The sequence below is a fragment of the Leptidea sinapis genome, chromosome 24, assembly GCF_905404315.1.
Source record: "Leptidea sinapis chromosome 24, ilLepSina1.1, whole genome shotgun sequence".
NCBI lineage: Eukaryota > Metazoa > Arthropoda > Insecta > Lepidoptera > Pieridae > Leptidea > Leptidea sinapis.
In genome coordinates this window covers 987,989-1,013,947 of record NC_066288.1, presented here as the reverse complement: position 1 = coordinate 1,013,947, position 25,959 = coordinate 987,989, and the positions used below count along the sequence as shown (strand labels likewise).

The window sequence follows — 25,959 nt, the reverse complement described above, 5'->3', positions numbered from 1 at the left end:
TACATGGTCTTATAGCTTGTTTCAATAGCTTTCAGTGACAGTCACTCAAATCACCCTAGTTATAAGCATTTTATACCTACACGTAAAATAATACACACGGGGAAAATGCCGCGAAAATGCCGGAAGCTTGCCGATCTACAGTGTACAGCGAGATCCGGAGCGCGCCGATCCGGAAAGGTAAAGCACGGTTTGTCCTCAGTCGGCTGTATCCACTTGTGTACAAGCGAAGCAAATTACCGCTAAAACACAAGATGCCATTATAAAGGTGCAAATTTGCCCATTTCGTTTCAATTACGATATGTCGCGTCTGCTTACTTTTTCCTCGTTTTCTACCATTCGGTAGTAACTAATAGTTATAACTCTATTATATTATTACTCCTTCAGTTGTGTGACAAAGACCGGCGGAAGTGGACGGATCTTTTTTGCATCCTGTAACTTTTAATATTTTTAGCTATAGGAACGGTGTTTTCGTGAAGGAATTACATCCTTCGGTAAGAAGATACTGTTTTTATCCTACAATCTTTTTGTTTTTGTGCAGTGCTTTGGAAACTTGAGTGAGACAACTTTGTATGGGTCTAGGGTTGTCACAAGTCGAATTTCATTAATAATATATTTTACTAAGATTTAATTGAGTCGGTATTTTCTCACTGATGTACAAAGGCTTGTCCAACGATCATAATCATAGCATCTTAAATATCCTAGATTGAAAATATGGTAGATGACAAATTGCCAATTTACGACCACGACCACTCTGTTAAAGTTTAGCGACTGTGAAGATAGCAAAAAGCTCGTCCCCTATAAGTAAAATTGACATAATTTGCTAACTTCACAACACTATTTAGTTCCATCCGTTGTTTAATTGCCTTAACTAACATTTTGTGTTATTAGAATTTGATTCTGCTAGGAAGGAAAAAAATGGTTTGTTTTTCAATCGATATCCATCTTGCGTATGAAGTTTCGCTTATTAATTTAAAACAAATTGGTATACACTTCCGCAAAACCCTTAGGGGGTTGTTTTTTGTTGTAGGTATTATATACAAGTAGATAACCCATATTATTCTATTAATTGTAGTTAAATGAAAAAATTAGTAATAACAAACGGAGCAGAAGAAAACCTGGAGCTTGTAGTTATGCGGATTACTCCAACGAAATGTTGCACTTTTCATGTGCAAAATAAAGTTATTACGTCGTACGAAGCAGAGAAGCAATTTGGGATCCCTCGTCGGACCATCGTCAATATTTCCAAAAACATTCATTACAAACCATCTGACTAACCCCCAGAGTTATTCACTGAGGAAAAAGCGCACTTCGCAAACGGTGTAATCTTTAAGCTCAATTGGTTGATGATTATGATAATAATCATAAGATATTATTACCAAAAACCTGCCTGACATTCGGAAAACTTCAAAATTATCATTGTATTGACAGTGTTGTCAGCGATATAGTCAACAGTTCGTATTCAAATTCAAATTTTTGAAATTCCAATATTTTTAAATTATTGAAAGTTTCGTGAGTAATTATTAAATTATTTATCGGGTTCGCGCTAACGTCCCACCTCTTACTGCGGACTTGGGCTCGTAGTGCGCGACTGGACAGGGCAGGGGGTGCGGGGAGCGTGGGGTGCGCCGGTGATGACCAGCACGGTATCACTGACGCTGTGTCACTATTGGTTGTCCACGGGGACATATGTTGTGTCATTATGGGTCTTATTTCGAGACGCGTTTTGTAACACTGGTTTCCAAGTTGGTGGCAGAGCCCAACCCACTCACCCTGATGAAGGACTTCCGAATGGTCCGAAACTAGTCGGTACCGACACCGACAAAAACGTGAGTAAGGCCGTATTAATAAATAATCAAATATTTTTATTCAAAATAGGATGTGGCATCACTTATTGAAAGTCAAAAACTACAACCCATTCCAAAACGAATGCCTCAGACCTGAGAAGAATGGGCAAATGGGAATTATTTTTTCATCGAATATGTTTATAAAGTAATATTGTACAATTAAACTTTAATTTAATAGCCTGAGGGCGGCCGCTCCATTCCCAATCTGGAGTATCATTAAGAAAGTAATTTATGTTATAGTAACCTTTACCACACAAAAGTTTTTTAACAATTTTTTTAAATAACGTAATACTTTTGTTTTGAACATTTTCTGGGATATTGTTGTAAAAGCATATGCATCGCCCCACAAAAGACTTACTTACTCGACTTAGCCGAGTAGTAGACATAAGTTTATGTCTGTTCCTGGTGTTAACATTATGGTTATGACAGTTTCTGGCAAATTCACTTATGTGCCTATGAACATACAGTACATTATCAAGAATATATTGAGAAGCAACAGTCAAGATGTTAATTTCTTTGAATTTTGCTCTCAATGATTCTTTAGGACCTAGGTTATAAATAGCGCGAATAACCCACTTCTGCAGCACAAATATTGTATTAATATCGGCAGCGTTGCCCCACAGCAATATACCATAGGACATAATACTATGGAAATAACTAAAGTATACTAGTCGCGTCGTATCCATGTTAGTTAATTGCCTAATCTTTTTAACCGCGTATGCTGCACTACTAACGGCAGTTTTCAATAACCTATCTATCGTTAGTTAAACTTACTAGAGGTAGACAAATCTATCCTTTTACGCTTACTTACATTTCACTAACCTATCAAAATAAAGCATTGGACTATAACTATATTGGACATTACTATGGATAGGTAAGATCTTGTCATTAAAATAAGAGATGCGTTTTTGAAAACGGCCGTAAGTCTGTTCGTCAATCCTTCAATATGGGGGATCTCCATTGTAATTTGGAATCTAGAGTAATACCAAGAAATATAGCAGATCCACCGGCTTTATCACCTCTCCGTTTAACAAAACACTTGCATCTACATTTTTGACATTTGTTACGGTAACTTTAATATATTTAGTTTTCTTGCTATTTAACAATAGGTTATTAGCGCTAAACCAGTACACGATGTCAGATAGAATATCGTTCACTTCGTCATAAATAGCTTGGTTTCTTTTCACTTTAAAATCAGTGAAGTGTCGTCCGCAAACAATATTACTTACGTTTTTTCTCTATAAGATCAGGAACATCATTTATTTAGATAAGGAAGAGGAACGGTTAGAGAATAGACCCTTGTGGTACCCCCGTACTGAGAGGAGTCCTAGGAGATCTCCTGCCATTCACGTCGACCTTCTGAATTCTATTGTTTAGATATGAAGTCAGAAGATCGAGCACAGTTTCTTTTATGCCATAGTGACATAGCTTCCTGACCAGCGTTGAATCTTGAACACAATCAAAATATATTCTTGATGTATTCTTTGATTTGTTAGGCCTTAAGAAACTACGGCAGGCCTGTCTCACTTCCGTGTAGGTAAGTATCGATAAATAAACGTAAGTATACGCAGCGGCAACTCCACAGGCACATGCGCGAGCTTTGATGGTCAACTAGCGTTAATATTATAAGTAGTCACCTATTCCACCGATCCAACCGACATTTTTAAAACGGAGAAACATAAAAAAGACAAAACATTTTAAAGGTTACATGTTAAAATAAACATGTTAAATTGCGATCCAAATTTAAATTATTACGCCTTACTCAAGACGCTGAAAGATAAAGTCTACTTTAAAGTTGTTATTTCTATTATAAAACTACTATTCATGCTAGGTAACTACCTATTTATAGTTACTAGGTTTCATGGTTGTGTTTCGTTTACTTATAGCTTAGACCAAGAGCCGACCGCAAAAGAGTTTTGTTATTGTTAATATAATGCCTACGAGGACGAAATGAAAGAAAATGAAAGTCTAGCTCGCGTTATGGTTGTGTTCAAGCTAGTATGTACCTTGCTACCTTTCTAATAGTTCCTCCATTTTGAAGGATAAAATGGAATAGATAACTCGTGGTCTTCCATCGCATAAATTAGTATCTGCATATGTAGGTTTGCAATTAAAGAATATTGACTTAAAAAACTATACACTTATTATAGATCAAAGACCAGTTCAGTAGGTATGTCGAAGTGGATTTTTATTTTTGTCATTATAAAATATCTTTTATCTTACATACTAACAATAAAGGTTTAATTTGAATGTAGACACTAGTATTTGCTAGGTCAGGTCTAGCTTTATTATGTCGGTCGTTGCTTATCCCTCTCCTGCATCACCAGAGGAATCATTAATGAAATTGAAAGCAGTTACTTAGAGTAAAAGATTTTATAATATGGGTACATATGACATATTACATGGTACATATTATAGTACTAGCCAATTTAATATACCAAGTTAAAAATAATATAATATTAATTCTTCTTGTCTTGGTTTAACCACACACGGATTTTTCTGAAATTTAATTAAATTGTCATTAAAAGGTTCATAGTCGCATCAAGATGCGTAATTGGTAAATTCGGTCATTAAAGAATGATGATTAACTGTACCATATCATTGTTAATAGTTAATTATTTGTAACATTACGACGGACAGACATTAAATATAATGGGATGTCTAAATCACCGAATTGTGAGTTCAAGTTAATTTGGTAGAAACTGGCAAGTCTTTGTGGCAGTGTAATTGTATTTTTAGCGCTACCTTCAATAACAAATAAATTGCTTCCATTGTTCATACATATAGCTGTTGTCAGTGCGCTTAGCTGATTTGTGAAAAATGGCTCCCAAAATCTGGCTTCTGTGTTTAGTAGTTCTTATAGGTAAGCATTTATTATTAATAATTACGTTACTGTCTGTAATCACATAAATAAATAATTTGATTCAAATAAAATAATAAGGTACGTTTAATTAAGTATTTCATTTTAACAAAAAGACGCCATGACAGCTTAGAGGATTTGTTAGCTTAGTATCTTCATTAATCTCTACAAATCTATAGCAATATCTAGGCTAGGGAATAAGTTCAAAATCGTGTTAATTCTTGATAAAGGTCCTAGGTTATCCTTCTTTGGCGTCATAAAACAAAAACCTTTAAGAATATTATTCCTCGTGCTGTTTTAAGATTGTAGAAAAAACAATATTGTAATAAATACTCTGGGGTCATGGACAGTGCGGGCGCGTACGGGTTGCGGATTACTTACCTACCATCGCGTGACACACAGGCTATTTCAAAAGAAACAATATCCTCATCAGCCGGAAGACATCCACTGCTCGACAAAGGTTTACACGACGATCGGTCCTTTGCTGCCCTCATCCAACGTATTGCGGCGATCTTGACCAGATCGGCGGCCTACCAACACTGCGTCTTCCGGTACGTGGTCACCATTCGAGCTCTTCACTACCCGTCTGTCTGTCGAGCTATGTGCCCTGCCCTCTGCCACTTCCGTTTTGCAATCATTTGAGTTATGTCAGTGACTTTTGTTCTACTACGAAACTCTAATATATATACATGTATTTGCTTATTTTCTAGTGTAATTATTTATTTTTCAGTCCCAACAAACGGCCAGGGCTTATTTGACTTCGATAACATGATGAACAACCTATTTCCCAGCTTACAAAAAGGCACAGGAACCTCTTCATCAAGTTATCCACATACTCCTCCAGCTAATAGCCAGGTATTTTATATTTTCAATGTTTTTATACTATTATATTATTATGCTGGTTGGTTCTTGTTCGTTCTTTTCTTTGAACTCGCTGATGCTTGAATCTTACACGACCAATTTTTATGTGAGCCAGGAAGGAACTATTTCAAAAACATACAGACTTAAAAATTTTCAATTCAATTCAAATTCATTCGGTCACTCCATTCCCAATCGTAGGTACCCTTATATACTGTTATGATATCACATCATTAAGGAAGTCATGAATGTAATATTAATTTTGACCACATAACAGTTCTTTTGAATTTCGTAATACATAATATACTTATTGTTTTAAACATTTTCTGGGATCATGTTGTCTCACAAAATACTTTCTAATTCAACTTAGCCTTAACAAGTTTATATTGTTCCTATTGTCAACATTATGATTACATACACAACATTATCAAGAATATATTGAGAAGCCACAGTAAAGATGTTTATTTCTTTAAATTTTGCTCTTAATGACTCTTTAGAACCTGAAATATAAATAGCTATAGTTGATCTCTTCTGCAGCACTATCCTCTAGCTGTAATTCACAAACACTATTGTATCGTCTCTCAACAATATTATTTGACAAATATGTTGTGAAACCTCCCTGTTTAATAAACTCACCTATGTTTCAAACCTACACTGTAGCAGCAAACGTCTTGTATTTAAAATTATTTAATAATTAAAAGTGAATTTTGATGTTGTGGTTATATTACCACAATAATATAATTCTTAAAACAGAATGTAAATCTCATTGCATCTGGAGTGCGGTTTTATTTTTACATTTAATTTCACCATCCTTTATTAATATCGGGAAGTTTTATCTTTTTATGTTATCTTCGTGATTAGTCAAGACTTGTGACACTAACCGTTAGTTGCAGAAAGTATCCTGTAAGTTAATGTTTCATTATATTATATGCTATCTTTGACTGTCAAAATGAAAATGAAAGTGACGGTATTATATATTTTTATGAAACATTAACTTTAAGAATGCTTTCTGCAACTAGCGGTTTGCCATCAATTTTTCCGCGACTATCTCATCAAATTACCTAGTACATTGCTTGTCCCAAATACGATAGTTTACATATCTAAATATCACCATGCACTTACTGTCTGTGCTTTAGGACAGGAGGACGTTTTACTAAATGCTTACGTGGTACATACCATTTTTGTGTGTCTCTATGATGTTCCGGACTAATCAGTTGTCAGTCACGTAAAAATAATTGACCATGTCGGTATGTTAGTAATAATAGGATATTATTAGTTGGTGACATACTTGAACATCTCACATTAGCGCAAGCGTGAGTTATTCTCGCCTATGTCCGCTTTTTAACCGACTTCAAAAAAGGAGGAGGTTCTCAATTCGTCGGTATGTTCTTTTTTTTATGTTTGTTACCTCAAAACTTTCGACTGGGTGAACCGATTTTGATAATTCTATTTTTATTTGAAAGTTGGTGCTTCCCGTGTGGTCGGTCCCATTGTAATTTGGTCCAGATCTGACAGTGGCATCCATGTGAAAATCATAAGTCTTAAATTTGCTATACTTACGTATAGCAAAGTGGATGATAAATTTACGAATAACTCAATATTGCGCCAACCGATTTTGATGATATTTTTTTTTATAGGAAAGGATTTTTTATACTTTAAAGATAGCTTGGTGAGAGTTTGGTTAGGTTTTGATTACGGAATCCATGACAAAGTAACGGTACTCTTCAATTCTTAGGAGCAAATTAACGATACTCAGCCGAATCTTTTTTATGCTATCCGGATATTTAAGTCATGTACCAATTAAAATACCAGTCAAGTAATTGTCGTAGTCGAATATGATGATCAATGGCACTCCTCAACGACTTACAGTAACGGTGGGATCTGTGGCAGAATTTCTGTCTGTTATCAAATTGCAAAGCACTTACGTTCATTTCTGCATTGAAAAATTTAGTATATCTACACATATTTAGACAAATTGTTAGTTAGTGTACTACAAATTCATTAAAAATCATAAAATAAAAATAAAAACTTAACAAAAAACAACCGACTTCAAAAACAATATTATTTAATTAATTAGATTGTATAAAAATACGCAATTATTTTCATACTTGTTAGTGCACATTATATCTATTGTTTTGGAATAGTGTTTTTGAAGTCGGTTGCTTTTGTTAATTATTTTTTATCAAAAGAACAATTGTAAATAATTAAATTATCTTGTGTCTTAAAGATATTTTAAGGTTTCACACAGTTGTATATTTAAACTGAAATTGTGTTTTGTAATTTCTACTTACAGTTGAACAATCCCGGTGGAAGTATTTGGAATAATGGAAACGACAATTCAGGGTCGAATAATCCGGGCAATTCGCAATATTACCCTGGCAACGGTGTTCAGGTAAATTTTCTTATAATTGTCTGCTTTTCTTCCCTCTTTTTAGCTTTTGTGGTTTTATTTTTTTATTTAATATGGCGCCTACTTCTGCCGTGAAGCAGTTATGTGCAAACTGTAGCTGTAACTAGTGAAATTACTTGGTAAATGAGACTTAACATCTTATATCGCAAGGTGACGAGCACAATTGTAGTGCCGCTCAGAATTTTTGGGTTTTTCAAGAATCCTGAGCGGCAATGCATTGTATTTGCACGTCTCGTCCCATATTTTTATAAAAAATATACCTATATATTATGTATTTATTTATAGTTCAATTTTAATACAAACTTATTTAAGTAAAAGTGTGAATTAATTAGAAGATAATGTTATATATGTAGGTACATAGGCACATAAGTGAATTTGCTAGAAACTGTCATTTTAAATTTAATGAAAACAATTATCTATTTTTTTTTCTTTTGTTTTCTATAGAAGCGAGAAAACTCAAAAACAAGTTTTTTGTTGTTTAACTACTATTTAATTCCTACTTTTTAGTTTGTTTTTTTTTTTATAAAAGCGTGTTATATTTGTTTTTTTAAAGCATCTAATATTTGCATTGTTGAATTAAAAAAATTCCTTTCCTTTTTGGTGTTTGAAAATTTCCTAATATTAGATAAATCTATTAAAGATAATGGTTGAAATTTTACTTAACATAAATTCCTTCCTTATCAACTATAGATGAAAATTTTATTAATTTACAAAACTCTTAATTTGCAAATTGAAAAATAGAATAATTTCATCAAATTAATGTATTATCCAGTCGAAGTTTGAACGAATTCTGGCCGTTTAAAGTCGGTCAAAATCGTGCGCAAATAGTCGGTTACAAAACATTCGTAGGTACCTACAGGTGACAGGTGACAGGTGACAGCTAATAAAAGCGTGTAAAAAGAAGCCCGCTGAGTTTGTTGCGCCCGTTCTTCTCAGGTTTGAGACATACTTTTTCGAATGGGTGGTAGTTTTTGACTTTCAATTAGTGACGTCATATTCTATCGTGAATAAAAGTATTTGAATTTTAATTTGATAACATAAAAGGGGTTTAAGCATAGAATTGCTGTTTTGTCATGGTGGCTACTTTGGATTTAAATACAACATCGATGGTGCGAGATATCAAGATGCAAATTTTTTCACGTACCTAACAGCTAGTACAATGTAAATTTAAAAATAGTACAACATTGGATTTTTTGATTTTTAATGATAAAATAAGTATTCAAATTTGATGATAAAATATTATTATTCAATGTACGATATTTAAGCAGTTACATTGAAATTTACCACTCATTTGATAAAATATATCTGAAATCCAGAAGGCTTTTTAAAATAAAATATTTATTTATTGAAGGTGGTCGCTCCATTTCCAATTATAATAACCCTTAACTTTACCCCATAAAGGTAAACGTTATTTAACAAGTCTTTCAAATTTCGTAACACATTTGGTTTGTACATTTTCTGGGATCATGTTGTAAAAGCAGAATATAAATCACCCCAAAAAGGACTCATTGCGGGCAGATCTGTTCACGACTACGTTTTACAATATGGTCTGACACAACTTATACTTACTGCGGCGACACAAATACCAGACGTGGAAGATAGTACAACTTCACAGTTGGACCGCCTGTTGACCTCATATCCAGACAACCACTTAGTCTCCGTTGACCCTCCATTGCGGTCATCTTACCACTGCCTGATCCAAAGCAACGTGTCGTTCACGAGCTTAACACCGCTCCGCTTCTAAGGTTGCCACCGCGGGTAGCTGTATTTTTGCATTCTACACGAGGAGGTAGATTTGTTTTTCGCTGTAAGATGTATATGCCGCGTTGCTCAACTGGTGATCTTCTTGTATGTTTCATTCATAAATGGGTACAAGCGGTTGAGTCAAAAGGTCGTTGGCGGTGAGTCTGGACATAGCGAAGGCCTTCGAAAGCATTTATAATGAAATTTTCATGCTCAGTAGCTGATCGGAGCATCAACGGTGTATGCTCCGACTTAAAACTCATAAACGCTGGTCTCCCGCAGGGCTGCGTGCTATCATTTACACTTGGGTCGTAGCGAATTGTTATCTACTCGAAAAAACTCCCTAGTCTGAACAAGCCTTTAGTGAATTGTATTTAAAATTTGTACTCAAGATTTAATAATTAGGTGATTATAATGTATCTCATACTATTAAACTAACAAATATATTTCATGTATCTTGGAAATGCTTCTATTTTTTTTTTAAATTTACCTTTACATGGTTATTTTTGGGGGCGTGATATCTCCAGGACACCGCGTATTACCGAGTTTTCACAACCGGCGTCTATCACATCATTTTCTCGCTCTTATTCTCCATGCGATGAATCTCTTTCTTTGCATGAAGTTTCATCTCTTACACTATTTTGTGTCAATTAGCAGCAAACTTTTTACGATCTCCTAAAAAAACCTTAATCTCGGTCTTTATGAGACTAACTTTTATTAGATTATCTAACTATTATTTCGATATTTTTTATTGTAAGGGTATAAATAATGGTGTAGCGGCAAGGCCGGGCAGTGGTTGGAATCAACTTGGAAATTTAAACAATCAAAATGGCCAGTTACAGGTAAGAAACACGTTCAAATTCAAATATTTTTATTCAAAAAAGGGTTCTGAAACCAATCTTTGAACTTCAAAATCTGCCACCTTTTGAAAAAATAATCAGATCTCACCAAGTAGTACCTACTAGTACTACTTTGGGCATGTTATGGTAGACTCGTGTAGCTCATCGCATGTGTACATAATATTCAATATTCTACTGCTTGCTTTAGTGATGACTTTTAAAAAAAATGAAAGACATTGTGATTTTAATAAAATCCCTTTCAATATGGGCATCACATAAACATTAAGTAATCAAATATCGTAGCCTTTTTTAATGGAATTCCAAATAGGATTACGTCAGAGGCATTGGGATTGAGAAGCCACTGGATTAATTCTCCATTTCCATTATTGATATTTTTTGTCCTTTTAGGTTGTAATTCTAGAAAGCCTGTCAATTCGTAATCTATGATTACGTGTATCCACCCAGTGACAACAATACTCTTTATCATACAGTATTACGTACTAATGCCGGGTTCTTATATTAAACCAAGCGTCATAGAATAAACTATGAACCAATATCGAACTACCAAACGTTTTTAGTTTTCAGTGTTTCACAACATTGTTGTCAGTCCTACTTCCTACGAGTGTCCGTAATCATATTAGGTACTCTTTCACGTTTTGTTCAATTATAATTTGTAAGTAATAATTATTATAATTGTATATTTTACTTTAAAATAACTATAGTTTAGTTTATTATAAATTTTTAGGTATTATCAATCAATTTTTGTTTATACATAATTCGAAAATAATATATTTTATGCATTTAACTTTGTTTGAAACGAACGTTTATATTGTTATTTATGTCGGATATTGACATTTCACAATTCCATTCCTATTGTTGACAAAAGATGCTAAAGATTTGGTTGTGAAGGTAACCACCTTTTTAAACCGACTTCAAAAAAGGAGGAGGTTCTTAATACGACGGTATTTTTTGATGTTTGTTACCTTAGAGCTTTCGACTCGGTCAACTGATTCTGATGATTCTTTCAATATGGTCTACATATTATGATCAGGCTTAGAAGAAACAAAGATACTAGTACGATCATCACTCAACGACTGAATCGCTTTAAATCTCTAGAAACAAAGGGCAAACATCCTAAGGAAACAGTGTGTTAATCCATAGATTGGTTCATCCAAATATCACAGCCCTGCATTAAAGGCAAAAAGAATCAAGTTAAATGGAACTCTAGACTGCAAATAATAAAAGATGCACATAACTTTTATTAATTAATATCACATTCCGTGATTAAAACTGCCAGGCCGTCTCCCTTGCTTTCAATAGCCGCCACCAATCTATATGTTAGGTATACCATAAGATAATCCGTTGACCAACCATGACGAAAGCCGTACTGTCGTTCATTGATCAACTGGTGACCCTCTAGGTATATCAAGAGCTACCTTCCGTAATTTTGGAAATCAGGGAGATATTAACAATAGGCATTTATACAAATTAAATCAGTAACCAAAATTTATGAACGACACGGGACTTGAACCCGCGCCTTTGGGTTCCGTCTGAGCGCTCTTACCAACTACTGAGCCAACCGTTCGAGTAGCGCATCGTTCATAAATTTTCGTTACAAATTTAATTTGGATAATAAATCCTAGAAGTAAGGGTTATCACTTTCAAAATAACAAATTGAATAGGAAATTTATTGAATTAGACGTTACTTTGCGGAAATCCATAATTATTATTAATTAACACTAAAGAAAACTTAAATCATTTGTATAAATTGAATAGGCCTTTAGTTAGCCAGATCCGAACTGTCTCCTTTTATTGGATCTGATGGACAAGGACTGACTTCCATAAGTCTGGGACTATGCCGTTTGAATATGAGTGCCTAAGAGTAGATTAAGTGGAACAAAACAGCACAAGGGAAATTTATGTTTTGCGAGTACTGACGTCTGGTGGTCGGACGATGAAATGGAGATTGACGCCTCGAGCTCTATCACTGAAATGTAGTCGGTAAAGATAAAACAAGCAATCCACGTATCGTCGATGCTCTAAGCCTGGTTCGGTATATAATTGTTAAAAATACATTTTTTTACTTAAACTTTGTTATGTATGGCATTGCAGAATATACTTAATAATTTGCCTCGTTTTAGGGTAATCATCCACTAACGGATACAGGAAGGGGTTGGAACAGACCACCGGCAGCCGGGGCTGACTACCCTGCTCAGGTTATAACATTTCATACAACACAATTACCGTAAAGAATAATGTATACCTAGATTATATTCAGATTTAGAACTTGAGCTAATGTGATAGATAAAATATATAAAACATTGAAATTCCTATGTTTTTTTTTGGAAAAACATTAATGGATAATGGCTTCATATTAATATTGCAGGGTTCGGGAGGGAACTACCCAGGTTACAATAATAATAATTGGAACAGCAACAGACGACCAAACACACAATATCCCGCAGGAGTGAACTATCCACAAAACGGAATTCAGGTATTCAATTTATTAGAACATTTTGAGAATATTTATAAAGTTATAATATTTGTAACGTATCTCTGGTTCTCCGACTGATCACGCCCCCTAGTCGATTGCAGCCAACTATTCGAAGGAGCCGTAGCACGCTAGGCTATAGCGGGACGGCTCAGTTGCATTCAATCTGGCGAACCTAATGAAGGTTTCACTCCAAAAAGCATATTCCATATATGTGGAGCTCTCCTCAAAATAATATTTTGTAAAACTCACATTAGTTTTAAAGAGATGAGAAAATAATTCCAAATCGTCGTATAATCTCATCTATATTTCTGTACAAATGTATCATTCATACTTACATAATAGTTCAGAACCTCATTAATTAATTCGCTTCAAATATCCTCTTTGAGGCTCATGGGATGAACTAAAATATCTTCAAGAAAACATTCAACTGGGAAGAAATTGAACAGATGTGTGAGAGGTTGACCAGATCGTACTGGGTGAGCGCTGTCGTTTATCAAGTACAGGTTCAAATAGGGGTTTGCCCGGGGCCGTTTTCAGGTAAAGTGTGGTCACAGTACCGATACTGATAATAGAGTAATAATTAATAACAAACATAAAAATATCATATTAAAGTTCATAAAACTACTAAAAGTGATGTTTATTTATCTTTTAGGCTGGGAACACTCAGTACCCACAAAATAACTGGAATGGCGATGGGAGAAATCCTAATATGAATTATCCTGCTCAAGGATATCCCGATGAGAAAATTCAGGTAATAACCAAGAAACTTTGCTATTAATAGTAAACAAAACACATTATATACAATGTTTAAATTTCACTTACAGAAACTCAACCCACCCTACGGGAACGCTGGCAAACCGTGGAACAACGGCAATTTAAATTCCGGAATCAATTACCCAGGGGATGCACAATCGTACCCTACGAATGGTTACCAGGTGAACCATCTATTTTGATACTTAATTAATTTGCTGTCCGCGTTATTTTCAAGTTTTATCCCTTAGAAGGGTGAACAAGATCGGTCCCCGTAGTATGCTACCTACCTAAACTTCAGTACTTTGATAAAAGATTTTGTTTGTGTGTTTTCAAAATAATGATGCTATTCATTATTTTATTTATTTAAAGTACCTATTACGTGGATTTTCTAATATATTTCTTTATAAAGCGTTTACGGTATATAAAATGGATCATTCCGAAAGTAGATTACATTTTAGTTCGTGTAATTTTGTTTATACACTGTGATATCGTGACTTGTGTGGCGGCACTACCACAGTGCAGTACGGTGAATTTAGCTCGGGAAAATATTAGCGCCATATCTTTTAAATAAATGTCGCTGTGGCTGCAGTCAACGAGACAGTTGAAAGAGACTTTGATTGGCATTTGATAATGAAGCTCCATCTCGTATTGTATCATATTGTGTATTTCTGGTTCAGTGAATTCAGACGTAGACGTGATCAACTCTGAGACGATCTTCGTGAAGGTCGCCGGTGACTGTGGTACCATACGACTACAGATTGACACTCATAATTATTTACATGTCAGCAATTTCTTTCTCTATATGGTGGTATGAGCCAACTGCAATAAATGTTGCTACATGCAACTACACATTGGGTGGAATCTTTACTTTGAATGGATCCACATGATTTAATTGATGACCAGAATCGACTGCGTGTAGTTTAATGCGTGTACTTCAAAGTGCTGTTAAATGATATCAAAAATATAACGGACGCCATCATTGGTTGAACATGTTTGACTGGAACACGGACCATCGCTGACTGACGAGCATTTTTTTTATGGAATAGGAGGACAAACGAGCGTCCGGGTCCCCTGTTCTTAAGTGATCACCGCCGCCTACAATCTCTTGCAACACCAGAGGAATCACAGGAGCGTTGCCGGCCTTTAAGGAAGGTGTACGCGCTTTTTTTGAAGGTACCCATGTCGTATAGTCCCGGAAACACCACACAAAGAAGTTCATCCCACAGCTTTGTACGTGAAAGAAAGCTCCTTGAAAACCGCTCCTGGAGGACCGCCACACATCCAGATGGTGGGGATGATATCCTAACTTGTGGCGTGTCGTGCGAAGGTGGAATTCGGCGGCAGGAATCAGGTTAAACAGCTCTTCGGAACACTCCCCGTGATAAATGCGGCATTCATAGAAAAAATATATATAGCAAAGCATTTATTGAAACTTATACACACAGATGCATAGGATCAAACACGATACTAATATTGTTATCAGTGACGAAATATGAATCAATTATATTGATTTAAACCTGAAAGCCAATCGGCGGAATACATAGTAGCTTTACCTCTGATGATTTGCCTCCAAAAATTCGAATGGAATGTCATTATACCAGTGGGAGGCTACTTTGCACAGGAAGCCGGCTAGATTATGGGTACGCAGTACGTAAGCAGTAATGTGTAAGCATTACTGTGTTTCGGTCTGAAGGGCGCCGTAGCTAGTGAAATTACTGGGCAAATGAGGCTTAACATCTTATGTCTCAAGGTGACGAGCGCAATTGTAGTGCCGCTCAGAATTTTTGGGTTTTTTGAGAATCCTGAGCGGCACTGCATTGTAATTGGGCATGGCGTATCAATTACCATCAGCTTAACGTCCTGCTCGTCTCGTCCCTTATTATCATAAAAAAAAAATGGAATGGAAAGTCGAATGGAGAACATTTGTAAGGAAATAGTTGCTTCTTATTCCGGCAAATTGAGACATTAAAGTGCAGTAATACTGTGACAGTTACTGTAGATTGGTATGTTAATACGTGCTTGTCCAGAGTTTTTGAAAAAAAATGCGAAAAATCACAGCTAATTCGTCCTTCATGACGACAACGCGTTCTCACATTCCAATATATTAACTGATAATGCATCTATCACACAGTCTGAACCTTGTACCTTTTGTTTTCTTTTTATTATGCTAAGAGGTGTACAATACACCAGCCCTGAAGAGGCGGTGAATGCGGTCGAAGAAGTAAATAAACTTCAAAGAAGTAAACGAAATTCAGGTATCGAATTGTTGTTTCGTGAAATTTAAAATATTTTTGTTGAATTTTTTTGTTTCATATTGAAAAATCAAAATCTACCCATTCCAAAAAAGTTGTATCCATATATGTATGATATTACTAATACATAATGAAATTTCATTTTAATCTCTAGTAAATTAAAATAGTACCAAGTTATTCGAGAAAAAATATTCCACAAATACAATAAGAATTGGGCAATATATTCACCATTAAGTATATTACAGAACCAAGGCTTTGGAAATAATCCACGAGGAATAAACGGCCCCGGTCGACGTCCGTTAGTCCCGGGAAACGTTCGACAAGGTCCTGTTAATGTAGGACGAGGTGGTAATCAGGACGCTTACAATCCACAGGAATATGCAGGTATGAAGGAAGATATTGCCGGTCAAGTGTTTATGTTGTCCTTTGTAAAATTACTAAACTTATTAACTAAATTAAGCGTCCGGCATAATTCTTCAAATATATTTAATATTTATATTACCTATTATTTTTAAACGTAATATAGTTTTATGTATAATTACAAACGTAACGAATGTCTATACTCTAGTTAGTGGTTTTAGTCAGGTTTTGTAACATAATCGGTATTTGTCTTATATTGACTTATATTGACCTGAGCATCGGTCAATATCATGAATCCTTTATTTGTCTAAAACGGCTTTACTCGAATCATTCGGAGGTCCCGTCTCAAACTGAGTTTGAAACTAGTCGGTACCAACTCCGAACATCAATGAGTACAGCCGGTTAAGACAAACGAAGTTTATAATGTCTTAAGAAAGTTTTAATAATTGAATCATGTAAACTCTAAAAGGTCTTTTTTTGTTTTGTACAGGCCATCCACAACAGCCTTCTTATTATTTAGATGAAAACAGAGCCCCATTAGTGAGTAATTCGACTGGAAAAACAGAGGCAAAGCAGTCAAATAATAGCGACAAGAAAAGTTTACCGAATCCTAAGAGGTCTGTATATTCTAACAGTTCTGATTTATGAATTTATTTAATACATTATTATCAAATGGAAAGGTGTAGCAGGATTGAAATAATATGTTTCGTCAACAACCTTTGACGCCGGGTTTACTGCCATAGTTAGTATGGGTAATATAGTTATGGGCCTTAAATTTCACTAGTAAGTTAGTAGTCTAATGCGTTAAAACATGCATCTCTGCCACATCCATTGATTAGTCATCTCACTTAAACACGATGATATACAAATACGAGGTAATTGAGTCGTATCAACGGACTTTACGCAGAATATTAACTGATTTGCTAAAAGTTTTGGTATAATTATGCGACAGTTTTATAATAATATTTATAATGACTAACTAAAATATTTACTTACCACTTGACATTTCATTTAAAACAATCCGATGTTTCCAGTGGTAATTGAATCTGACGCTCAATAAAACAAACAATGGAAATAAATGAAAAGGAAAAATTTTATATTACAAAAATAGATAAGTTCAGAAAATTTATTGAAGTAGGCGTTACTTTGTAGAAATCCATAATTATCCAAATGTTGTGAGTTTTCTTGAGTGTTAATTCCAACAATATTCGTCTTCTTGGAGACTCAGAGACTGTCTCGTGGCAGAGTTTGGCGAGTCAATATCTCCTGAGGATGCCTCGTGTAGAGGCGCAGCATGTGTCAAATTGTTTGAAGTCGAATATTGGCGGAATTAACACTAAAGAAAACCTAAAACATTTGGATAGATAAGTTCAAGTGAAACAGTAAATCTGTTCTGTAGATGTGAGGTAAAGTTTGAAACTTGACTCACCATCAACTTGGTGCACTTGCTGAACAATATTGGATATCGGATGTGTAACTACTCGGATTGTACAGGTGATCACTTACTACTTCAGTTACATTGGTGCTGTCCCCGCGATCAGGAAATAATAAAAGCTTGCAGAATATATTATTTAGAATCATTTGTGTATGCTCTGTACATTTTGTTCATTCGATAGGCAAAACCAGGTTTGTGCTGGATTTAAATCAGGGCATTTCCCATATAGACTCAACAGTTAGTTGTTCATTTACCTTCATTTTGGACCCGTCATCATCATCCCGTCCTTCCAGGACTTTGTTGTTCATTCAGTCATCCCTCGAAGGTAGTTTTACAACATTTGTATTTGAAAGTGATTATTTGTGGAATAATTTGATCAATACCTACTGTTCTTGCTAGATTGAGTCTTCTAAGTGTTTTTTGATATCCTTTATTTACATTTATCGGCGTGACTGACTATTTCTAAAAAGCACGTCCGTCAACTACTATTTCTTTAATATATTATTTATAGGCATTTCTTTAAATAAATAATAAAATTGTGTATAGATTATTCTGGTAAAATTATCTCTGACTGATAACGTCGGGAATAACGTCTAACAACCCGAGCAGACTATACTAGAACGAGCATTACATACACACGCTCGGGCGTGACAGCTGTTCTCATTAAATACCTACAACGTACACTGCTCAGTTTTAATTTGTTATTCACAGTCATTATTTTGTGAGCGAAACAATTATTTTTATTAAATGTAACTATAATGTGATACTACATTAACCGTTAATAGTGTGAGTGGTTAACCGAGTGCAGTTAACTATAGCGCTGCTAATGCTAACAATTAAAAGCCAGTAACTGATCGTTACACTCATTAAAATTTGATAAAGTCGAAAGTAGCGTGCGTTGTGCCCGACCTTTTCCTTGTTGTATGGAAATCTAAGCTGAGTTCCTAAAAGTAACCTTCAAAATGTTTCAAACAAATAAAGGCTTCAATCATTCAAAATAGAATTATATTTGGTTGATACCAAAAAAATATATATTAAAAATTTTTTCATCCTCTTGCCTAAAACGGTCGTAAAAAAAATATCTTTTTCGTTAACTTTCTTCTCTTTTTGTGTATGCTAGCGAACTCCTCCGAAGCGGCTGGACCGATTTCGATGTTTTTTTTTTGTATTTGTTCCAGTGAATAAAAAAGGGTGTGTAGTGTGTACACACGTAAGAAGTGATACTTCGAATCAATAAGTATCTGTAGTAAACGTATAAATCTATTTGAATGAGCAAGTATTAATTATTATGACTGTGAATCTATAAGACGTTATTTTTATACCTATTTTCAGTTCAAATTCTATTTGAACAATGGGAATGGTAGGTTGTATTATTGTTACACTCTTGGCAGAGCGGTCCTGGTCATCATGGAGTGACCTCTTTTGGGGCAGATGTGATTCCTCTCACGAGCATTTGCCACTTTTCCCTACTGGCGGACAGTCTGGTACACTCGTTCAATGGACCGCCCATAGTAGCATTAGGTAGGTAGGTCTATCGCATGGGCGATGGCGACCTTCCTCGCCCTCTGGTGCCCTCCACTTTGCCCTCTATCATAAGGGAGCATAATTTACGGCGAGGGCACTTTTTTTGAAAAAATTGAGGGATTCTAAAGTAGGATCCTGAACAAAAAATATATTTTGCACCCGAAACTACACTCTTCTTTTCATCACCCAATATGAGGAAATAAAAGGCCCCTCATATTTATTTGAATATTATTATTTAATAAAATATAAAGTAACAACTAAATTGAAATTAAAAAGTATCTAATAATAAAACAACTAAAAACTTATATTTACATTTTAGACATTTTCGTAATTATGAAAATTTATATTTATGGTTACAGTTGAATTAGGAATAGAGATTGTTGTATATTTTATATTCTGCGTGTTTGAAATAATGTCCAAACCTGGCTCATTTTGTAAGCAAATGTGACGGTGTCAAAGAATCTCGTGGTTTCGATGTAGATGGGTGCGGCGACAGTGGCGTGGATGGATTACCTGAAAGTTGCAAATTAATGTTTTTCACGATGCGTTCACATGTATTTCTCAATGGATTCTTCTATATACAACAGAACAGTTAAGTCCGCTCCAAAATCTGCCAGAAGGGTAGTAGAATTACGACTAAAACAATGTCCTCTATACAGCTTGCTATCTGGTAACTTCAATGCGATTTGTTGTGGCATGCTAGAAATTTTATTTTTTCCCATAACTTGTTTGAAGCACTTGAAATTTTGATAACCGATGAAAAACCGATTGAACCGAACCGATCTTCATATCAACAGGACGCAGGACCAGGTATTTCTGTACAATACTTTTGTATTCTTCTCGGATTACGAAGGGTCGGTCATTTTTTGTTTTTGGGTCTGTCAGTTTTACTTACAGTAAATCATCCGACTGATTATCGACATCATAAACAGTTATTCTTAAAAGTTCATTGCCACGACTACTATTAGCATTATTAGCATAAAAGGCATTTATTTTCCCAAAATTTATTCCTTTACAATTCTGTATCATGTTATTTCTGATATACTTATACTTCTATCGCTTCGGAAACAACTGGCACTCTGAGAGAGAGGAAGCGGCGCAAGAAACTCTTCCAGCTTAAATATACAATGTTGTTCAAGCCACATGTAATCCGAAAATTAAAGCCACCTGTAACAAAACCGAATGTGAATAAGACAAGTAGGTATCTATCGAATTACAGGTTTAGGTTACGAAAAAATGCGCATTTTAAAACACTATGGTTACTTACTGATCCACCATATACATAGTAACTTACTTCCTCTGTAGTGATATTTAATAAACATGCTTGTATTGGAGAAAATTGTAAAAATATAACAAGGAAGCTTTTTCTACAAGTAATTTAAATAAAGTTATGTTATTCGGCAAGGGAGGTCAACTCTTACAATATCATACAAAATAGGCAACAGTCACCAAATGTAACTGTTAAGTACTGCTAGGGATACTCATAATATAAAGCTCATAATTATAGTTCAGTTTATAGTTCAGTTCAGCTCCAGTTTAGTATTAGGGAACATAAAGTAATCAGTTCATTTTGTTGAAGTAGGGCTGGAAGTTCCCTAATTATTATTAATAACAGTTTAAAATGTATATAGGGCAATATATCATTGAAAGTGTATACCCCCCCCCCCCTCCCCCCACTGCATCACATGAACAATTCTAACATAGGATGGAGAAGGTACTATCAAAATTTAGCAAAACCAGCAAGTGAATTATTGTGTGTGGAGATAACAACATAAACTTACTTGAACCTTCTGTCAATTAAGGTTAACCTTAAGAAATTTTTGTGATGTGTCTAAAACATTTGACTGCGTCCACCACGTAATTTTACTCCTAAAACTACAGCATTATGGAGAAAAAAATACAGCCCTAAATCTATTAAATTCATATTTAGGCGCCAGACTTCAGATAGTCGATGTAAATGGCAAACAGTCTCCGGGTATAGCTGTGGGAATAGGTGTTCCGCAGGGTTCTATTCTCGGTTCTTTCTTGTTTCTTATTTATATTAACGATTTACCGTTTATGGTAGATAGCCATGAGATTGTATTGTTTGCTGATGATACTTCACTTATTTTTAAAGTGAATTGACGTGCAGATATTGATGACGAGGTAAACAATGCACTCTCAAAGATAGTGTGTTGGTTTGAGACGATTAATCTGCACGTAAACAGTAAAAAATAAAGTGTTAACGGTTTATTACACCAAACACAGCGGAGGTACAAACCAACGTACTTATAAATGACCAGAGATTGGAACTTGTGGACACCACTGTCTTCTTGGGTATCACGTTATAAAAAAGCTTCAGTGAAAGAAGCACATATTGCCCAACTAGCAGATAGACTCAGCTCTGTGGCATACGCTCTTAGAAAGATTAGAGAGTACACGAATGTTGCGACCGCAAGCTAGATTAGTGTACTTCAATTATTTTCCCAGCATTATGACGTACGGTATTTTATTGTGGGGTCATGCTGCTGACATTGATATAGTGTTTGCTCTGCAAAAGAGAGCTGTTCGTGCTATATATCAGCTTGGTTAGCGACAGTCTCTTAAAGAAAAAATTTAAGGAATAAATATTACTGTTAATTGTCAGTACATTTATAAAAAAATTAATATAGGTTCACAAAAATCGTCACCTTTTTGCTCTTAATTGTGATTTTCATTATTATAACACTAGAAATAAGGGATTGCTTGAAACTAACTAGACTTCATAAGATACAAAACAGCTTTTAGGGCAAAACTACTAAAGATAAAGTAATAATAATAAAGTCTACGCATTTTAAGATAAAGACCCAGCAACTGTTTAGGCAATATCTATAAATAAAAATGTTTTATAAAAAAATGGTTGTGTCGTAAATTCCATTACTCCACAGCTGAATATCTAAGTGATCCGACAGCCTGGGACTAGATTTAGATTATATTTTTATAGCAATAGCAATTTCAGCACAACATTGTATATTTCATTAAAAAGAGCGCAAACACAGAATGCTGCGAGAGTTTTTTGCGCCGCTTCCTCTCTCTCAGAGCGCCATTTGTTTCCGAAGCGATAGAAGTATAAGTATATCAGAAATAAAATCATACAAAATTCTAAAGGAATAAATTTTGTGAAAATAAATGCCTTTTATGCCGTTTACTTTTACGGCAAGAAAGTCGGGTGCCTCATTAAGGAAAGTCTCCATTTTTAACTGAGACCACTTTGGATTTTTTTAGGTTTAAATCCATCAGACATCCTCTTCAGATACGCTATTAATTTCGAATATGTGTGCAGTTTTATGTCATTATTAGAACTGACTGTTGATTTTTGATGATTGAGTATGTCCTAAAAAACCACCTTTGGCACCCAAAGGCGAACCAAGTTGTCCTTTCGAATAGATGGGTTGAAAACACTATATTTTAAAGTACGGACTGCATAACAATTGAGAAGTACACATAAAATATAATATTTCCGTCTATTGCAAGAAACGCGAAAATGATGTGGAATGCAATGATAAGGATTAATACCGTATTTGTGTTAATAGCTTTCCATCAACCGCTTTTTAATTAACCATTTTTTAAAGTATTAATACAGATACAATATGTTTTCCTTAAGAGATAGACAAATTGTGCTATTTTGTACATTTCTGTATGTACCTATATAAGATACATCCTTCCACGATACATTATTTTATTAATATCCCAAGTGGCTTAGGTTAAGTTTTCGTTGGTGGTGGTTCTATCCTATGGTGAAAACAGCATAAAATCGATATTGTGCTTTTTGAGTTTATCGCGAGCAGACAGATAGATTTATTATATGAAGTGATTATGAACTTATGTTCAAATAAATAAATGCCTTTTATGCTCCTGTGAAAAAGGAATGAGTCAATTCAGTACAATTTCAATTCTAAAACTACGAATCTATTCACGAACAAGTCGCAGTATACCTACAGCAAAAAAAAAAGCAAACTCAGGGTTTATTCGCTGCTTTGCATTGCTAAAGAGAGATGAACTTTTCTTGGCGTAATTTTTTGTCATAAGATAAGCTCGCCAACCTCGTTCGAGGATATTTTTCCCTTTTAAAAGAAGTCTTAAAGATGTCCGGCTAAAAGACGCATTTCCTCTTCAACAGTGAAGCGGAAATATTATGACCTAATTTTTGCGCATGAAAATTTAAATTTCATAATCAGAGTTTAACCTTCCCGATGTAATAAACGGGAGCATTGTGTGATTTGATTTAACATTTTACGGAGTATAACTGTAGCTGTTCTATTGTAACTGATACTTTTATTTAATAAGTAATATATTAAATAGTTTACAAATTATATATAAGCTACCTTGGTCAAACATATAATAAAAAATATAGACTATATAGAAAATAAAGACTTATTAAATTTAAAATAAATTAATAAGTCCTTGGTAATATTATTTATTTTAATTATTAACGGATAACCATAAATAATGATGAACCATGAATAAGATGAATCGTGAAGTAATATATAATGATTCGTCTATTGAAACACATTCACAAAGTATAAACCTGTTTGTTCTGTAAAGGGATACCACTTGTTCCAGATTCAGTTCTTGAAACTACTCAGTACATGAAATTAAAATAACTCATTTCACATAGCATAATTATTTTGCTGAGACATTTAAATACTTAATAAAAAAATGATATCTCTTTGAACTATCAAAGTTTCTGCCATACAAAAATGGAATCATGAATAGGATTGGGTAAGTTCATGTAACAAGAATTAATGACATTATAAAAGACCTCGGGAATACAAAGTTGGCGTGGTCCTTTAGAAAAACATAAAAGAGGACTTGGAAATACTATGGCTTTCAATAAAAACTGAGGATTATAATATAGCTGATAACTTTTCTTCTTCGTCTTAACAATTTTTGTAAGTTTGTCTCGCGGTTGCTCACGAATTACATTCCGCAGTTTATTTACAACAGGTAGGAGCTAGTAATAGGAGCTAGTGACAGTAGTTATTTATTACATGGTCGAGAAGAAGACGGTGAAGTCACGTTTCAGCCATGGCTAAAAAAAGATTTATTTGAGGAATTAATATGTTTCGTTCTGAAATTTTCAAGCACAGATATTTAATAACTACACGCAATTAAATTTTCCTCGTTTTTAACATGTTCCGACAACGTAAAAAAAAAAAGACATTCTAATATTCACCTCATACTCACTATTTATTGAACATGTTTCGTATATTGAAGTAACTTTTACTGCAGAATATTTTGTTTATTTATATATTTCTAGACGGATAATTCTTAGTTTAATGTAATGTTTGTGCAATTAGTAACTGGGTTAACAAAGTGGAATACGCATAGTTTGTTTATAATCACAGAAACATAAAATAAATATTATTTTACATAAAATGAATGAGTAAAGCCTATTTGTATTTTATTAACAAGTTGCTATTAATGCGTGTTTAAATTTTAAACAGTTTCCGACACGATGGGGTGGTGCGATGTGGATTTTAGCCAAACCACAATGTTGTTTAATATTTTGTTGCTACACGAGCTCACTCTCGACTAGTCCTGGATTCGTGAGTACGGAGCCTTCAACCTTGACGTTTGACTATTTCAAACACTAATGAACTTTCTTTATTAGGGTAACAGGTTAAGTAATTTTTAAGAAACACGGATTTAAAATTCAGTTTAAAACTAAAATTTATCTACTGAAAAAATATGTCATTAGTTTTTACCATCATGCTTGCTAGCGGCTGTATTTTATCTATGCTTTAGCTGTTTCATTCGATAACCTACACCATTGCCCTACACTCTACAGCATAAATAAAAACAAAACAACTTTTAACTAAGGACTATCAAGATACTTCCAAAGCCACCTCTTGTTTCAAATTATGATCAGTAGTTTAGAAGCCAGACAGACAGCTTACTACTAAGAGAACATCTCACATCTCATGGTGACGAACGAAAATTATATTTTGTTCGTCAAGAGTGTTGAGCGTCTACCTTATATTATATAGAATATGTGAGCGTTACGTGCGATTAAAGTGAAACTTATTCAATTATCAGCAATTTTTATATAGTAAAATAATTTTACACATACCTATATTATATGTAATAAGTGTAATTTAGTATATTTACATAGAAATAATCAATGAAATTTAATTTAATAAAAAATAAACTAAACACTTACGTATAATACAAGTCAAGTTATTATGAGGGGTCTTGATATTACTTTTTTATTGATGTAAGAGTTAAGTGTTCCTGGGACTCTGCCATTTTAATTACTTGATAATTGTTGTATTTTATATTTTAAATAAGATTCGTGATTACTACTCTCACTTTTAGAATAATATCAATTACAGGAACACAAACTGAGTTTATACAACCACACCAATACATTGATTAATTGTTTATTTAATAAAAATATAAAGCAAATTTATATGTTCACGTATAAATATTTTTTTTATTTGTTACAGTGCTGCAGCTGTTAAAAAAGACACCGTATGAAGAAGACGTAAACAGAAAACTTTAAATTGAATGGAATTAATAAAAGATTTAATGTGATTGATTAATTAAAATTTAATAAATGAAGCGAA

At 34.3% G+C, this 25,959-nt stretch overlaps 2 protein-coding genes across 3 annotated transcripts in view; one reads left to right on the top strand and one right to left on the bottom strand.

Annotated features, from left to right (window-relative positions):
- The window catches only part of LOC126971541 (cadherin-related tumor suppressor), a 362,047-nt gene that overhangs the window by 248,817 nt on the left and 87,271 nt on the right, over positions 1 to 25,959 (bottom strand). The gene's annotated exons all lie outside the window — the stretch shown is intronic.
- LOC126971645 (N66 matrix protein-like) lies at positions 1,668 to 25,927 on the top strand. Of its 2 annotated transcripts, none has more exons than XM_050818013.1 (11): positions 1,668 to 1,826; positions 5,435 to 5,559; positions 7,856 to 7,954; positions 10,474 to 10,557; positions 12,696 to 12,770; positions 12,941 to 13,048; positions 13,701 to 13,799; positions 13,873 to 13,983; positions 16,299 to 16,437; positions 16,904 to 17,030; positions 25,840 to 25,927. In XM_050818013.1, exons 2-11 carry the CDS (start codon positions 5,473 to 5,475, stop codon positions 25,868 to 25,870), a joined length of 960 nt encoding a protein of 319 aa, XP_050673970.1. In that variant the 5' UTR covers positions 1,668 to 1,826; positions 5,435 to 5,472; the 3' UTR covers positions 25,871 to 25,927. The 2 variants fall into 2 exon arrangements, with proteins under 2 accessions (XP_050673970.1, XP_050673969.1); XM_050818012.1 differs by lacking the exon at positions 1,668 to 1,826 and adding an exon at positions 4,590 to 4,707.